This window comes from Lutjanus erythropterus, chromosome 7 (assembly GCF_056507025.1).
Source record: "Lutjanus erythropterus isolate fLutEry1 chromosome 7, fLutEry1.hap2, whole genome shotgun sequence".
In the NCBI taxonomy this organism is placed as follows: Eukaryota; Metazoa; Chordata; class Actinopteri; order Lutjaniformes; family Lutjanidae; genus Lutjanus; species Lutjanus erythropterus.
In genome coordinates this window covers 40,307,192-40,326,189 of record NC_139323.1, presented here as the reverse complement: position 1 = coordinate 40,326,189, position 18,998 = coordinate 40,307,192, and the positions used below count along the sequence as shown (strand labels likewise).

The 18,998-nt window shown below is 37.9% G+C and overlaps 1 protein-coding gene across 3 annotated transcripts in view; it reads right to left on the bottom strand.

Moving 5' to 3' along the window:
* LOC146324425 (occludin) overlaps positions 1–18,998 on the bottom strand; it is a 28,230-nt gene that overhangs the window by 5,786 nt on the left and 3,446 nt on the right. For 2 of the 3 annotated variants that reach the window (XM_084723771.1, XM_084723770.1), the window contains exons 2-5: positions 10,058–10,658; positions 7,943–8,134; positions 6,458–6,625; positions 223–386 (exon numbers count right to left, since the gene is read on the bottom strand). In XM_084723771.1, coding sequence (XP_084579897.1) covers positions 223–386; positions 6,458–6,625; positions 7,943–8,134; positions 10,058–10,639 — 1,106 coding nt within the window. In that variant the 5' untranslated portion in view covers positions 10,640–10,658. Of the gene's footprint in view, positions 1–222; positions 387–6,457; positions 6,626–7,942; positions 8,135–10,057; positions 10,659–15,875; positions 16,120–18,998 lie in introns of those variants that run through there. The other variant, XM_084723769.1, reaches the window with a different exon arrangement.

The window sequence follows — 18,998 nt, the reverse complement described above, 5'->3', positions numbered from 1 at the left end:
ATTTAAGGCAACTGTCTAACTCCTCTGACGGCAAGGTAAAGCTGTGAAGATATTCTACATATAGCGTACGCTATTTTTTTGCTGACCTTGTCCACAGCAGTAACTTCTCATTCACTGTGATTTTATGAAATGTTTAGAAACATTGAAATCAGTCAAAACTTTCTTCAGAAGAATTCTAGGATCGAAGCTAAAAAGGGGGATAAGAAAATCAGGGTGACCCACTCGTTGTTGTCGAACTCGTCCTCATTATAGGAGCTGCTGTCCACCTTGGCTGGGGGGTAGGAGATGACACTGTTCGCTGAGGCGTTGAGCAACCCGGCTCCCTTCTCTGACACCAGCAGGGTAGGGGCGTCCTGAACACTGCGGCTTTCCTCCACATTGTTCACCTACAACAGGCAGGAAAAAACAGAAGGAACCGACTCAGCAAACACAAACAAACTTCAGCACTCACAAAGACCAGGCCACGCTGCAGGATCGTTTTCTGACTGACATCCTGTGAAAGAAAACAGAGTTTTGTCTTCTTCTCTTTCCAGAGAAAACATGAGGTATGGTAATTAATGCTTAAAGTTTGAAAGACCAGTCAAGCATGTAATTCGACAACACAGTCCAACTCCTCAGTGAAATGAGGTTTATCCATTTGGCTCACCATGCTTGAAAAGGTCAAGAGAACAAAAACAAAGGATGACGAGAGACTAATTGTAAAAATAAACCAAACCCTAACCATTAATAAACTAAAACTTTGTGGTCTGTTAATTACAGCATTTGATTAAGTTTTCCTATATTTTAAGTCTAAGTTTGTTTAAGTTTCCGTATGAACAATTTAACAAGATTAGTCATAAAGATATTTACACAGAAAATATCCGACAATAACTCCAGCTTTGCTTTCACTTCGTTCTATTGTCTTATGTCTTCATGAACACCTGGAAGGGATGTGTTCCTCCTTTCTTCTTTCAAACAAAAGGAAACTGCGTCTGTCATGTAAATAAAGTTTAATCTGTGTTTTCTAAGTCTTTCCTGTGAGGCCAGAGTCCATGAGGGAATTCCTAACAATGAAGGGCTCAAAGGGGGTGGTCAGCCTCTTCCACTTCCACCGTGTCCAGTAAATTCATCAATCATTAGATACCTTTTACACACCCTCTAAACTTTAACTGGGTGTTTCTGCTTCCCTGCTACCTGGAGGTCTAACTTGTTTTTCAAAAGTAGCAACACAGGGAGAATGTGAGGCCGTTAACAAAAGGGGACTAAAACTAAATCATTGCACAAGTAAACAGGTATTAATTTAAGCTTCAAATCTAGACAAACAAGACCATCTTCTGCCGATGCACATCAAGGAATATATATATTTACTGTACTAATCTGGTGAGAATTTACTATTTCCCAGCAATATAAACCCTTAACAAAACATCCACCCTCGCTTTCTTGGGTGGTACATTATTGAACAGTCTCCTAAATTCCCCACAGTGAAGGAGCAGCGCCTAACATCAACCAAGCCCCCCAAAAAACAATAATCATGGAGGGTGGAGTGCCTGGGTGAGGTGCCCTTCTCGCAGCTGCAGGAGAATCCCATTGAAGTCTGCATTTCATGTAAGAATCCCAACAATGCCCCCTCAGTGTGCAGCACAGCGGCTGATGTTCAGTGAGCAGAGTATGCAAGCACAGCAAGAATGTCTGAGAGTTGTGGACATGGGGAAGAAAAGCATGAAGGCAAAAGATGGAAAGAGGCCTAAAGAAGGTGGACGTTGGTGAGGGAGGATGGAGCAAAGGGAAAGCAGACAGGCATGGAAGAGTAGAAAAGGTGAAGTGAGGAAGTACATGTGCAATAAAAGAAGGAGAGGAAGAGCAGTAGCAGAGTAGTCATAGAAAAGAGTAAAAGTCAGGGAGTGGTTAGGTGCAAGGAAAAATTTGGTGCTCTGTAGAGTCAGTGATTTATGTAAGTTGTAAAATATCTACTCAAAGACCAAAAAACACTCTTAATTCCAGGAAATTGTGAAACTAGTGAGAAGCCTTTCCACAGGAAGTTTTATTGAGCAGCAGTGACCAACAAACTTAAAAGAGATTTAAATTTTCAATCACAAGAGTCACACGACGACCACAGACTGCATCATCTGTAAAGACAACTGTTGCCACCAACCAGCTGTGGCTATAAGCAGGTTGACTAGTTAACTTTACCTGTAAGCTGTCCCTAAATCACGAAAGACCTTGAGTGCTGGTTGCAACAACTACTCTTTACTAGGCGGTAAGTCGGTTACTCTGTTTTTTAAAACCAGTCTTTAAAGTGGGCTTTACGTCAGCTGCACCAACCACACTTAAGCCTAGTTTTAACCAAGCATGGTCTTAGTGATGCACGTCTATGTAAATACCCACACAACTATGGCTATCGCCTTGCAGCATGTGTTGCTAGGATACATTGTTAACCCTCTCCCGCTGTCTTGCCAAATCTCTCCTTGTTGTAAACCAAATATAAAAGACATAAAGAAGAACACAGTTCTCTGTGCCTATCAACAAATGATTGTGCTCTTCTGCTCTTTTCTAATCACAAAGAAAACTGACTTTTAGCTGACTTTTTAGGAGCATGGCCAACTGCAGGGAGGGGCTTCTCTCCTGCCTGTACATGTGTGCTGTATGTCTAGACACAACTGACAAATATATGGAACGAGTATATAATTTAAAAAATAAAATCACAAACAGCACTGATACTATTTCTCATTGTAAAGTTGATTTATGAAATGTGCCAAATGTTTTTTAGATGGCTGGTTTAAGCCAAAGTCCATCCATAAAACTGAATTATAAACAGCTGTTGAAGAATGGGAAAAGGACAGTAACAAGTTTGCACTGATATCGGCAGATGTTTAAGGTTGTGTTTTCTATAAACATGAAAAAACAGACATGGAAAATAGTATCGAGCCATCCCTTAGTATTTTTTGTTTAGGAATACATATGTTATGTCTGATAAATAATACATACCTGAATTTATTTTGAAAGTGAAAAAAAAAACAATTTAATTCAACTGGACTATGGTCAGACCAACTGCAATTAGTTATTTTTAGTTATTCCTCACTCTACACTGTTACTATTTGAAGAAACTTCTCAATACAATATTATTAAAACTTGTTTGTTGTCATTTATGCTATCATAATAATGTTATTACTTCAAACCACATTCGCTCTATTTGCATTTAATCCATGTCTATGAAACCTGTCCAGGATGCTTTCAATCCACATCTGTGCAGCACTTCAGTGTTTCCAGCACACAGACGGCCCTGCAGAAACTGACTCTGATGACCTCATGCAGCAGACACAATGCGGCCCTCCCCCCCGGCGGGCGGGCTGAATGAGGCCAGTGTGTGAGGTCATCAGAGTATGCCAGGCCTCCCGAGCTCAGCAACAGAGATGGTCCAATCTCAAACCAACCACAGCCTCAGACTGTCACTGGCCTTGTGTTTAAAGCAGCCAAACAAGCATGATGACTCATTTTGTGGCACAGATACAGTAGTTCAGGTAGCATAGCAACGAAGGAAATAAAGAACTGCAGTGTGGAACATGAGGAAATATGAGGAATATATGAGGACAAGAGGGCAAATTCTGCCACATTACTCGCCCCTGTTTTTTGAGGCTCTTACAAGGATCAAATATGTATGAGTAAATACACTATGGCTGATCTGCTTTTGTGGAGAACAAAGTCTTTAGGGAGCAAAGTCAAATATGTTTCACAATCTATATACATATTTTAATCTTTGAGACTGACTTGAATAAATAATAATCTGATTGCAATGTGATTCATCAAATCCTCTAAGAATACTTTGCCCTTTCCCTTAACTTCTACAATCCAAAAAACACATCTCTTATGCTTTTTACAGTAATAAAATGTCAGGAATTGTGATGTTTCTAATGCAGCAGCAGTGTACACTCTGTTACTGTACCTACAGTAAATCCAATGACATCAGTGAGCAGGGCTTCATTATCAGACACTAGTGCTACTCATAAGATTCACTCTGGGCTTGTCTCATTTACTCTGCTCTGCCTGTACACCTCTGTGTACATGATGCCATGTTCTGGGCAATGACAAGCACTCACTCATAAACAAACACCTCTGTATAATCCAATATAACACCATGTCTGTGTAGTGCTTCTTTTGGCATTTTCCAGTCAGTACAAGAGATAAAGTGTGACTCACAGCACTTTCTGCATCCTTCATGGACAAATCTGATCAAATGATAGAGCACTTCTGAGCCCTTTACACTGCAAAATATGCACATGACAGAGTCCTACACTGGTTCAGGTAATCCATGAAAAATAAATAAAGTAATTGTGGGCAGGCAGTGGATGAGAACAACAATATAAGACATACTATACAATAATTCCTTTTCTTTTCTTTTTTTTTCTTTTTTTTTTTTTTTTACATTTTAATCACCTAATGATATCAAGCCTAATCAGCTGCCAGGATTTTTTCTCATCGTGAAATCCTATGTCACATCCTTTGACTCAACACCCAACTAAACAATAGGATGTCACTGATCTGATATTGATGTAGCCTAGCTGCTAGCTATCACATCAAAATGGATGACATAAAGGCAAAAATAGCAAGTGGAGAATACCGAATCGTGGACAATATTTTGTCAAAAGCAGAGAATAATGTTGTTAGGCTTTGCTCGTAAAAAGTGCCAAGAAGTACTAGCTTTTGGTAGCAGCAAGTTAGGCACGTTGGTACTGAGGAAACTAATCGACAGCTGCAAGAGCACAGATGCTGGCCCAGCAGGCTGGGTTGCAGGTTTTATATTAGCGGTTCCACATGGGTCCATATTTGACTTAGAGATAATTACAGGTACTGGGTCAGTTCTGTTACTCAACTTTGTGTGTGAGGGTGGGTGCAGGTTTAAGGGGGTTAAAAGGACAAAGTCAAAAATAGAGCTGTAACGATTAATTGATTGTTAAATCAATCGCCAACTATTTTGATAATCAATTAATCGGTCTGAGTAGTAAATGTTAAAATTCTCTGATTTCCGCTTTTTAAATGTGAATGTTCTTTGCCTTCTTTACTCCCCTATGACAGTAAACTGAATATCTTTAAGTTGTGAGCAAAAAAAGACATTTGAGGATGTCATCTTAAGTTTTAGGAAACACTGACTGACATTTTTCAGAATTTTCTGATTTTAAAACACAGAACTATTAATCAATTAATCAAGAAAATTATCGACCAATTAATCAAGTGTGAAAATAATAATCAGTTGCAGTCCTAGTTAACAAACAATATTTAGTTTTCTTGTGTTTTTTGAATTCTCACATACTTCAAGGAAATGTTTTTATTTCTTCTATTATTTAAATTGATTGCATGTCCTGTATACCATGTGTCTGCATGTAGTGATTTGTGTTCTTGACACTCCCCTCTCCTTTCAACAAAAACTGGCTGTAGACATCATGTATTGGAGAGGAAGCAGACTACAGTTTGAGGTATGTATTGCAGGAGACAGAAAGATATTTTACTGACCCAGTTTTAGGATACGAAACAATAAAAAAAGGCTAGTGTTCAAACCTAGTTAACTGAATGTTTATGGCCAGCAATAACATTTTCAACCCAGAGTGATTTTGAACTCATCGTCCTTCACTGTATGAAACAGGCATCATTTGAAAAGAGGCAGGTCAAGTAAATAATCAACTAATATTTTAGGTAATGGTCCCATATGACAAGCATGATGAAGGCAGGCTCTCTAGAAACCAGCTGCGTGTTTAGTATCTTCTCAGGAGGTTAATGATTACTGAGGGTGAAACCAAGCAGTAGAGCATGAGCAAACAATTGCTGGCTGCTATCAGCCCTGACCCTGAACAAAGTGACTCAGTCAGAGGAAACACTGTTATGGAGGTGTGACTGTTTCCCTGATGGATCCTATAAACCAATAAAGATCTATATATGACGCTCTTTTTGGACTTTCAACTCATTAAAACGATGAAAACATGAAATTCAAACATTGCAAATTCTCTCTGGTGCAGCTATGTCAAAAATAACATAACAAATGACAAACTAACCTCAGGAATGTGCAAGTCTCAGCTCAGCTATTTAGTGCATCTGCCATCACCACAAACATCTAACCTATCTTTACGACTGATGACTACCTGAGCAGCATGACTACCTCACTGATGACCTACCTACTGTACTTATCTACTCTGCATTGTAAAAACAGATGGAAACTAATTTGTCACTTATCAGTCTTAGTGGCAGAACCCGTCTGTAAAGAAAAAACACTGTAGTCGATCATCTCATCATCTAATGAGATCCATCAGTGAACACTGTGTTCCATCAACTCTCATAGGCTGGATTTAAACTCTCCCTGACCTTGTTATTTGACTGCAAGCTGTGCATGCACAAACTCAGGGTCAGCTGGGGTCGAAATATGATTTTTCTTTCTAAATCCCATGTAAACCCAGTCTTATTAAACTATGACCACCGTCCTGTTGTCTCTTACCCATTCCTCTACATCTCTGCCCTCCGAGGCCTTCCCGCCAACAAGAGGCTCATCCCAGTAGATGTTTGGCTTCCCATAGCGCCAGATCTTCCCTCTCGTTTTGTGTGCAAAGAAAGCTGCAACGCAGAAGGCGATGACAACCAGGAATCCACACACCATGGCAACTCCCTAGAAAAGCAAGAACATGAGAATAAAATCTGGAAAGTTGTCAAGTAGATAAGTTGTAAGATAAAGCCGGTTTATCCTGGTACAAGAAGTACACACATACACATGTGAGGTCATTAGGAAAAACTCATATCACAATTTGTGGTTCCATGTACCCACCATACAATGCAGTACAGTGCTGATAAAAGGAGAGACTACAATATGCTTTGTGAGTCCAGATTTATGTCATTTTCCCACACAATAGCTTTACACACAACTATTTCACAAATACAGATGGTGTATGACACATAATTAAACCCAAAGCATTTCAATTAAATTCATTTTAGTGCTGATATAATATGTAAATGAACTGATTAGTCTATGAAAGCTAAACTAAGCATCAATAGTTCTGACAATGATTTAATAAAGTCATTAAATAAAAGAAGAATTCCAAATATTAACTGGTTCCAGCTTCTAAAATGTGAAGATTTGCTGCTTTTCTTTGTTTGTGACTGTATATTCAATAGATTTTAGTTTTGGGTTGTTGTTCAGACATATTAAACAAAAATAATTTAAAAACATCAAGCCTAAAGGTACTACAGGGAATTTTTAACTGGTTATAAAACAGTCTCAGTTTATTACTGATAGTTAGTTCGACCATCTGCAAGAAAACTGTTTATTCCTGCATATTTATTCTCAATGCCTGCAACTGGGTCGGAGTCTCAGTGAAATCAGATGAAACAAGCCTGTGTTTGCATTTCCCCAGGTTACAGTGAGTGCCACATTAACCAGTTAAAAAGAAGCAGAGGAAGATTATTATTTATTTATTTCTGATGTTTTCTTTTAATGGTTATTATGGTGGAAACACAACTGCTCTTGTCCATATGATCCTCCAAAATCAACAAGATATTAAAGTTCCTTGGTAGCTTAAAGCTCAAGGAAATTTAGTTGGGCATTTTTCACCATTTTCTGCGTACAAAATGTATATGTTAATACTCACCAATACCTATTGCAGCATTTTAAGCTGTATCTGAGGCATTTTCAGGATTGGAATTGGAACAACCCTACTTGCAAGCCTACTTTACGTATTCATAACTTGCAATCTCTTATGTGGTCTTCACTGCCCATCCAACTCAAAATACCTCACACAGAAACTATTATAGTTACAATTCTAGCCCAATCAATTTAAAACCATTTCATGTTCAGGACACTGTTAGACTACTACATGTACTTGAAATTATCCTGAAGAGAGTATGGGACTGGAAACGAACCCTGCGCTGTCACATCAAACACTGACTCAGCCACTGATACTACAAAATATATACAGGAAAAGGTACAAACCTCCTGTGGGTCCACAAAGCAGTAATGGTAGAGATACTGGTTGTACATGGGGAAACCTCCCACTCCTCCCATCTGTGAGTAGCTGGTCTGGTAGAGGTTCTGGCACATCATAAGCATTGGATTGTACATCATATTGGAGGAGCTCTGGGCCATCGGGTTCACCCCAACAATGTAGACAATGTTTATGATGCCCTGAAATAAACATGAAGCGACAGTCATATTGATATTTACAATTATAAAATCCTTCAGTTTTGCATCAAACAAGACTTCTAGTAGTACTCTTCACTATTCAGTTCAAATATTAAGACAACAGTGTCAGCGGATCATGTGAAGACCACATTCAGCAGCAACCACATCATAATTTGTTGAACATCCTGTAAAGGGTAAAGTACAACCAGTCTGTCTACACTAATACTCTGCTGGAGCTTAATCAGCTGAAATCAGGTGTAAACACTGAAAAACATCCACATTTAATGGATGCTTGATAAATTTTCTGACTCTTTCTACTGGGAATTTCATCATGTACAGAGCTGAAATAAACTGTATCACCCATACAGTTTGAGAAAATCATGTAAACTCATTAAGCTTTCTAACTTTCATTAAGGTCAAGATTAAATGAAAAAATGCATTTTTAACCTTTTAAGATCCCATCCCTGGTCATATTGTGACCATTATGCCTTTAACAATATATGCCAAGAAAATAAATTTCTTTGTATTCTTATATCAAAATCATGTTTTCTTCTTGTAAAACAAAAGATGACATGTGCTTACAGTAAATGGACTTGAAACAACCAATTCTACCAATACCATTACATCCACGTACCAATATTCAACTTTTAGTGACACATACATGGTTAGCTAGTTAGCAATGTCATGGTACATTCTCTGTTACGACTTGCCCATTTTTCAACGATTAAATCAAATTTCTTCCAAAGTTATGTCACACCTACCCTGTTTCAAATATGCAACGATACGTAAGCTAGATACTGAAATCATCTGGACTTGAGGACAAAGTTCAGCCAACTTATATAATATATATAGTTGAACTTTAACTGAATACTTTTTTTCCATATTGAACATCTAGACATTCTAAAGCTTCAGCAGGTTGGAATAAAATATAGCGGACTGGACCCCAGAAACATGAATGTCTAGGTGTGTTTTCATTTTTGGATCTATAATATCATCACATACTAAGCAGCACAAACATTTTATGGTGTGATCATTTGACAAACATGTGTATGAACGTGTGTTTTAACCGACTCAGCAAGAAGAACAACACTGAGATCTGAACAGGGTTAGATTGTGAACACAAAGTCCTGTTCAAGATACTTCTGGTATTCAGGAATTTTCAAAAACAGGCACATTTAAATACCGTTCATAACAGAGCTAGGCGTTCACTAGAGCTTTGACTCTTGGTTGGGATGTGGGATGAAAACCTCAAAATATTGGACATGGAAAATTCTTACACAATGCTGCTAGTGTTGTGTTCAAACCACATATCATTTTAAAACAACATCAAACCATATAAAAGGCAGCGGAAAATGAAACAAATTTCTATGTGTGACTAAGCTAAGACTGAAAATGAAATCCAGTTTAAGCTTTATCATTCCTTACAGCAATCATATATGTATACTGCCCTCTGTCTTTCAGCTTTAGATGATGATAAAAGACTAGCTTGGGAGTGTGAGGTTGACAATAAAGGTTATAAGACAAGACAAAATATTTTGTCCAGAATGTGAGGTTTGTGTAGCAGTGCATTTTTTCTGTCCAGTATCCAATATTTGGCACATTCTGATTCACTGTAAGCTGGGTACACAACATGAATGACATTAAAATAAACACAAGGTACTAGATCCCCACCAGTATATCTGTCGACCAATATTATTGGCCTATGTGACAATCTCTTTTTTTTATTTACAGTTATCTGTGTTCTACAATATTTTCCTCTCCTTCCTCTGCAGAGAAATTTTATTCTTCTGTGAATTAATCACCAGTGTCATATTCTAAATATCATATCTGTTCCTCCAAACAAGGCCACTGGAGACTCTATAAGCAACACAGAAGTGGAAGATAATAATAAATATGAAGAAACCACAAAGTATGAGTGAGTCTTACCTGCAGGATAGCCATGATGATGCTGCTTATCAGGAGAGCCAGAAAGAACTTCCTACTACGGACAGTTGGGGATTTAGAGAAGCTGGAGATGAAGAAGGACAGCGCCCCAATGAAGTTAATCGCAGCCATGGCAATCATGGCAGTTTTGGCTGAGTAAGGTGAGATGTAGGAGCCATAGCCGCTGCCATAGCCGCTGCCATAGCCTCCATAACCCCCATAACCTCCATAACCACCATATCCTGAACCGTAGCTGCCGAGACCATATCCACTGCCATAGCCCATTCCCATCCCCATTCCATACTGCATGTCCCACATGAGAGTGGAGGCCACACAGGCAAATATCGCCACACACATCACGATCACTATAGCCATCATGGCTTTGATGATCCCCGGAGGTGACAGCCATTTGTAGAAGTGCTGAGGTCTGTCCTCAATGTAGTAAGATCCCGGTGGAGGTGGGTATGCGTTGTAATCGCTCTGAGGGGCTTGGAAGCTGCCTGGAGGGCCAAAGCCGTTGTTGGATGGCGAGGTGAAAGGAGGACTGTAGACAGGTGGACTCTCGTAGCGCTGCTTGTCAAACATGGCTTAAAAATGTCCCAAGCTGTAAACAAAAACAACAAAACAAAAAGATTTTGTGGAAAGAGAGAGAAAAGTGTACAGCACGATGCTAGGAAGAGGTGTCTGCCTGGCACTGTTTTTCAGCAGCACTGATATGAGTAATGCTACGTGGAGATATGGGAAAGTTAGGCGTGACTGTCTTTGGTAATGAGGCTTCATAACAGAGCAGTGTAAATGTTTTACCATTTCCAAGGCAGTGTGATTTATGAGGGCACATGTTAGGCTTGTTTGTGCAATTGTCTCTTTCTGCCAGGCTGAGAGAAGAAAGTTTATCACTTATCATAAGATCAGACCTGCTTTCCAACATTAACAGAAAATATAAATATTAGAGGAATGACCTTAGCTTTGAGGTCTCTGAACCAGCAAAGTCAGAGTCAGTGTGGAGATGTCGGTGCCAGGAGCGCAGCCAAACAACAATACTTTCTTTTTTGCCTCTTCTCAGGCTGTAGGAGTCTCTCTCCAGCCCCCACAATGTCCAGCCAGACTTTGAACGTTTCACTTCCCACCCTTTAGCTAAATCTTTTGTTTACTTTCTGCTACAAATCTTACAGAGAAACATTCAAGGCCACAGTGTATACGACCTAACAATGACCATTCTTCTACATGAAGTCCTTCAGGGAGTCGGCTGCCTACATGTTTGAGTGAAAAGGCATGTAAACAGAAGGGCAAAGTTACTGTAGGGTACAAAAAATGACAACATTAATGCCTCTTTTACTTTTTCATTTATTATCAACTCTAATCTTAGCCTGATATGAACAAAATGCACTTGTAGCATTCACATTCATCTGTTAATACGTCACATAACATTAGGAGAAATAATTAATTAATCTGTGGGTGTAACTAACGATTACTTCTGGTATCGACTCATCTATTATTTTTTGCTAACTGCTAAGTGATTAGTCTACAAAAAGGCTTAAAATAGTAAAAAAAATGCCTAGCACATGCCCCCAGAGTCCAAGGTCAGGTCTTAAAATTACTAGTTTTGTGAGATCAACAGTCCAAAATGCAATGATATGGAGATTTCAAAAACAATAAAAGAAAGAAAAACAGCAAATTCTCACTTTTGAGAAGCTCTAAGCGGAACAATTCTATTCTATTTCTATTCCTCAATGGGACTACTTCCCCCTCAGAGATCAATAAAGTATTTAGCATTCTGATAAATCATGGAATAATTTTTCAAACAAATAAACCAAATATTCTCTGGTTCTAGCTTGTCAAACATGGAGATTGGATCTTTTGTCAAGTTTGACAGTACATTTACCATCTTTTAGTTTTTGACTGTCTGTTGAATAAACCAAGTAAATTAAATATGTCACCCAGAGCTCTGGACATTTTTTTTTTTACTACTGCTGACATTTAATGAACAAAATGTCTGACACATTTCTGTACACATTTCTCCTGTTCAAGCACCTTGGTGGGATTGTGAGGGAGGTAATGCCATGCAGAAACTTAGACAAACAGACAGACGGACAGAGAGACAGTCCTTGGCACTGCCCACAGTCTACAGTCCTGGGTAATAACTCTCTGCTCTTTATGGGACTCTGGCACACACAGCAGAAGAGGTCTCGCCTCAGAGCCTCCATCCCAGACACCTTCCCATTATTCCCTCACTCATTCCTCCATATCCTTCATCCCCCTCACAATTCCCCTGTACCCCAACTCTCCTCCCCCCTTCTTTCCCTCCCTCTGTAACTTCTTGCCTTTGTTTTGGGAGCAGGAGGGGCAAAAGTCAGGGCTGCTCGTCACAGGAACAGTGTTGCTATGGAGTCGGGGTTAAAACAAAAAAAAAAAAAAACTGGGGCACTATCCAGGGAGGATAAGACAAGGGCTCCTCTGTGCTGCTCCTGAGTGGACTGAGGTAGGAGACAGAGACAGAAGGACGGGGGAACAGGTGGATGGGCAGGCTGTGTCCACCGGTGTCAGGTGTCCTTTATTGTTGATCAACAGGCATTCTCATAAAACCAATGATTTATCTTCTACTGCAGCATTTGATTATATTGATAACTGGCAGGAAACGATCTGAGGCTCAAGTCCTTTCCAAGCAATGAAATTAGGCGACACTATGAAGAACCAAACAACTGTGAGTTCCACCTCCCAAGGCCTAACAACACTGTTCTACTTCATTACATTAAGAATAGAACAACATTCTGAGCCCAAACTGACTCTTTGTTGGTTACAGAAGAATCAAAGCCTTTAAAATATTCAAAATATAAATCTTGAAGTTCAGTCACAGTAGTGCAAAAGCCAACCGATACCTATATCCATCAGGTCAAAATTATCAGTCCAATATCGGCCTATAAAAACATTTTTAAACAGAACATAATGCAGATTGTTTTATTTGTTAGCTTTTTATGTAGTATTTCATGGATAAATATGATCCTTTTTCTTAATTCAGGTTTAATATATACATTATTTTGCTCTATTTGTGCTCTCTTACTTATAGTCATTTAGAATTATTGAAAATACTGTTTATGTTTACTGTGTCAGTGACCTGATATCATTATGGATAATAAAGTTTATTGTTAAACTATAAAATACTCTGCCTCCATTATATGTCACAAGTGTGAATCTTTGGGTGGCAGAAATCACAGTTACAGTTTTTTTGGAATCTGAGCTGTAATTATTAATCATTCAAACAAAAGTCTGATGATTTCAGGTTCTCAAATGTAGAAATTTGCTCCTTGTTCTTTTTTCCCCACATGCTTTGATTTTAAACTCAGTTTTTTGGGTTTGGGAGTGTTAAGTCTGGTGAAACAAATGTTTGGCATTAACTTAATCAATAATTAAAGTAATTTTTAGTTGCAGCTGTACAGTCCGTACATGTGATTGTCTTGCACACTGACTGTTAAGGTCCACAAAAGCACAATGACTTATTTGTGACGTTTATTTATCAAGGGAGACATTAAGTTACTCAGCAGCAAATTCACTGAATACAGTGTAATACATTTTCATTCAGAGCAGCAGCATTCCAGCAATAGCGGTAGTAACAGCAACAAAAGCATCAGCAGTAGTAGCAGTAGTAGTAGTAGTAGTAGTAGTAGTAGTAGTTGTAGTACAGTGGCATTTGTCTATAACTGGCTCAGAAATCTCATTTTCAAACTGGGCAGAAAATGCAGCATTTGGACCACAGTCACAGGTCAAGTCAGACACCCACCAGGAGCAGCCTGAGCTCCACTACAACACAGAGACTCTATCATCTGCTGCTGATAATGGAATTCCAGTCATACAGTCACATGTCTCACATCTGTCAAAAACAATTAGGCCCCTGCCCGATGTAGGGTGGAACTCACTGGCACACACACAGGAGTCAGCCAAGACTTCCTGCCCAAAACCAGCCCACTGAAAAATCTCCTGGGCCATAATAAACAGGTGGATACGCATTCAGTTCAGTTGCAAATGTTTTAGGTATATCTATTTACACCTAATGCACACTAACACAAAAACTGAAACTGTTTAAGAGATGTTGATTCAACTTAATTGACATTTTGAGACTGTGGTTTTGTTGTATTATGTTAAACTGTGGGGAGTTTTTTAATACTTTGCCCTCTCCACTTATATCAGTGAGGGTAGGCTAAATGTTGTTGACTCAGCACTAAATAAACAATAAATTCATCCACCATGTTTTATTTTATGTTTTATTTGTTTTTTATAGTTGAGCTGTTTGTTTCTTTCCAGTGTTTTATGAGTATGGGAGTTTTATTTAAACTAATAAATGGTGTTTTATACTTTAATTGTGTACAGTTACCATATGATATAAGGCTCTATGTTGGATGTTCTTGTCTCGTTTCTAAGCTAAAGACAGTTTTCCACTCTAAGAGACAATAAAGTTTTATTTGATTCTATTTCTAACTTTCATGTAATCAGGATTATTTGTACTGCATAGTTTTATCTGAGTGTACTGAATAAACCTGAGTGTAATAAACAAGTCATTGGTACTCTACAAAACAACCAAAAATATATCTCCTACTTAATATCCTGACCATTTAAATTTAAAGTTGCTGTGGTAGTTACATCTTGGAAGTATTCCTGTATGGGTCGAGAAAACTGTCCCATTAAATAAACTATTTAAAAACTATTAAAAGACACCATGAAAAGTCCATTTTTTAAAGACACATGGTTCTCACATGACAGCGACTGACTGAATATCATTATTTTCTGTCTGTTTTAAATTTTTTTTTTTAATGTGTTGGGATCCTGGGGGACCCCAGTCAAAAGTGCCCAATTTTGCCTATACAGCTGTAACAGGTGGAACTATTTATTGATGTGGTTTATGTTTGCCATGGGTCCTAATATAAAGTATCACACACTATCAGTCATTTTGAAGCAGACAGACACAGATTAGCTCATATTTATGCTGTGTCTATTTTCGTTCAAGTTAACTTTAACATTCCTAAAATAATAATAATCTGTTTCTTCTTCAATTACATAACTAATAATGATTTACGGGAGATTTGCTGTGTTAAAATGAAGTCATTTTGCTATGATGGTTGTAGTTTATTCTTGGGGACCCCAGTCGGTAGACTTTGTGTGTATAAATATGTTGGTCAGATGAAGGTTAAACTACCCAACATTACACAAAGTGGTTAAAATAAAAATAAATAAAAATAAAATGAATTCAAAAACGTATATGATTGTACTGACAGGAAAAAAAATCACAGCACAATGAGTACTTTTACTTTTCAGAATTTAAGAACATTTTGTTGATAATATCCAGAACTACATTCTTAATGTAAGACCTTAACCTGTAGTGGAGCATTTCCATAGTGTGGTATTAGTACTTTCACTTAGGATTACTTAAGTAAAGTATGTGAATACTTTTTCTACTATTGTATATTAAATATTACAGGCTACCGTTACTGTTATGAAGATTTCCTTGTGTTTTGTCCCAGTAGATATCTGGTATAGGTTAGTTAAATAGTCTAAAAAGCATTAATCCTTTTAGATAAATAACAAACTGTAACGTTAGCTTAACTCAGGTTTTAGCTAACTAGCCTCACCGTTAAGTCAGCGGTTATCCCACCTGTCGACGTTACAAATTTAGCCACCGTTAACGTTACTAATACTCTGTTCACTCAGACACTCCAGGCTGTAATGACGACTTTGGACGACTTAATAAATACATGTTCATACAAGTTTAGTCAAATAGAATAACTATTTGCTGTTGTTAAAATCACCATAAACCACCTTCGTGTTGACTTACCTGAGGATCGTTGAAGGGGAATAAAAACTTCGGTCCCCGTTTCCTGTCAAAACTCCTTTTCTACTGAAAGTTTAGTTCAGTTGAGAAGAAAATAATGTGTCCGTCAAAAAAACTAATAACCTGCTTTCTCAGTTGATATTAATGTGAACCTCTTTAATTGGGTTTTAAAGTCGTGACTCCGCTTTAACCTGCTGTGTCTCAGAGACAACGGTTTCTCCTCAGCCTGCAGCCTCTGAACAAGTGCTTTGTCCCGCCTGTCCGCGGTGATGAGGCCCACCGCACCACACCGCCACACCGCCGAGGCTCAACCGCCAGGGGTCGGGCTTTCTGAGGTTTACACTGACCACACGGGACAGAGAAACTGTCAGAGCGAAACGTTTTACTGCCAATCAATCAATAATGAAATTATAGTTGAGAAATTGTCACCAAAAGTATGTAATTAATAACCATAATCGTCGTCATAGTCTTCCGCCAGAAAATATAGTTCTTGAACAGCAGTCAGGTAGGCTAATCTCAAACGACAAAAAACAAACAGACAAAAAACTGAGGAATACAAACGTTTTAAGACTACCTGAGTTACCTGAGTGATTAAACTCTCATGAGGTTAATCTATTTGTTAATTTTCTTTATTTATGTTGTAAGTAATAATTCTATTTTATTTTCTTGTTTGCTTTTTTGTTTGTTTTTTGTTTGGTGTTTGATTTATTATGCTGCTTGGATTTATTGTCATGTCATATGTGTTTAAAATTATACTGCCTATTTGTCATTTGAAGAGAGCTGAGAGGGAAAAAAATATATAAATTCAAGAATCATTTAAAATTTACGGCAAAAACTCAAAATATATCTTATGGAGGGCTACAGAGAACTAAAGGGTAAAAAATAAGTAAAATGCATAATTAAACAAGAAAATAAATAAATAAAAGATACTGAGCATGAAAAACTTGCTTAGGAAAAAAGAAACTGTAACATAAGCACCTGTGATCCATAAATCTCAAATTAATTTATTAATGGCACCTGCCTTACAATTAGTGATTTCCCCTTATGAAGCGCAGACGATGGTTTAATCAGGAACACTATAAAAAATAAATAAATAAAGTTGAGAAAACTCATAACTTCAAAACAACTGTCTTCACTAAATTTGTGACTTCTGTAAGAAATTCACTCTCTTAAGTTTTCAAATAATCATGAATTTTTGAGTTTAGGAAACAAAACATTTTGAACGTGAATAATGGTTAATAATGTCCAGCTGTGGAAAGAGTACTGGAAATCTGTACTCAAGTACTGCTACATTACTAAAATATTATTCAATTACAAGTAAAAGTACTGTATTCTTCTCAAAAAACTATATCAGTTACTTTGTTATTCGTCTCCAGGAAAAGTTCGATACAAAGAAATTTCTCCTCTTCTTTTTCTTTTTTAATGTATTCGGTTCTGTCAACTCAAAAAAGTAGCTAAACTAGGATTCAACAGTTTTATACCGGAACACGTGTATCATAGACATGCTGTGGGAATTTCAAAATTAAAGGCGATACAGATCAATATTGTCAATTCGCATCGATCGTATTGGATCGTCGAACACTGAATCAAATCAAATCGTCGGTATGCGGCGTGTAAGATCAGCATCTGCAGCATCTGGGGATGTTTTTTGTCTGTATGTCTCGGTTTTAATATTACCATTTCTGATCAGATTGTCTGATTGGCGATAAAAATACAGATTAAGTGCAGATTCAAACTTTTAGCCAGCTTTGTTTTGAGATGATACCACTCACTTTTATAGAGAAAAAGAAACAAACATTTAAATATTTTCAATATAATAAATGCAAAAGTGAATGTTTTGGGGGGAGGGAGTCTGGGACATGTGATTGATTTTGATTGATTTTGATGCTTTTTCTTAAATTTTTTGTAGCAAATTAATTCTGGTGTTTTGTGAGGTCACAGTGACCTTTGACTTTTATCCGCCATACTTTAATCAGTTCACCCTCAAATCCAAGCGGCCTTTTGTTCAAAGTTTGAGGAAATTCCTTCAAGGTGTTCTTGAGAAAACATGTTCATAAGAACAGGATGACCTGAAAACATAATGAGGCAAAGTTTCAGTTGTGTTCAGTTTAGTTTAGTTTAGTTTCAGTTTGTTTTAGTGTCATTCAGTAAGTTGGATCTGGTCAACCTGCAGGGACGAGCACATCGCAGTATAAGACACGTCATTTCCTGTTGTGATTGTCATGCAGATGTCTTCAGGCTGGGACTCTTATCAAACATGTGAAGTTTGTGTGATTGGACAATGCATATTTAAGTTACACCAACTTCCTGTTTCATGGCCAATCCAAAATCAGAATTCAACACCACGGTGATAAATGAGTACTTGAACAATTCTTGATCAAAAAGTAGTTTAGTCAAATGCAACACCCGAAAATCACAAATGGCCAACTTCCTGTCGGGTTTAGGCCACAGCTCCATGAGACTTTTTGTTCGCCTGGACGAGATACGTGTCCAGAGACAGCTATGATCAGGTTTTTTTGTTTGTTTGTTTTTTTCTCTGTTTGTTTTTTTGACATATTGCATGTTTACAGATTCAGACATACAGTAGGAATAGACAATGTGCAGCTATAACAACGTACAGTGTGTGAAAATTATTAAATTATATTACATTTCAAAAGAATGACACACAATAAAAGAATTTCTAGAATAAAAGCCAGTTTTGTTCCAGTGTAAACCCTGTGTAATCAGTCACAGTATTTCATTTTCACTTACATTCTCCACTAAAAAATGTTTGGTTAGTTTTCTCTTTTCCTCCCTACTGTACCTGTGATCAAAGCAAACTGTACAAATAATAATGTTCAGGAAGGTATCAGCTCTCATGTTTACAATCTCTCTCTCTCTCTCTCTCTCTCTCACACACACACACACACACACACACACACACACACACACACACAAAGTCACACAAGAGGAGTCAAGTTCACTCGGTTCAGTTCTTTGGACCGGCGCTACAATCGCTGCCCGGTCGACCAAAACATTTGGCTTCATTCACAGTAGAAAGCTGAGGCAGAGGTTGAGTCACATTATATCACAAACATGTAAATCTATACGAAATAACTATGAAAACTCATCCAGGTCATGATAGTT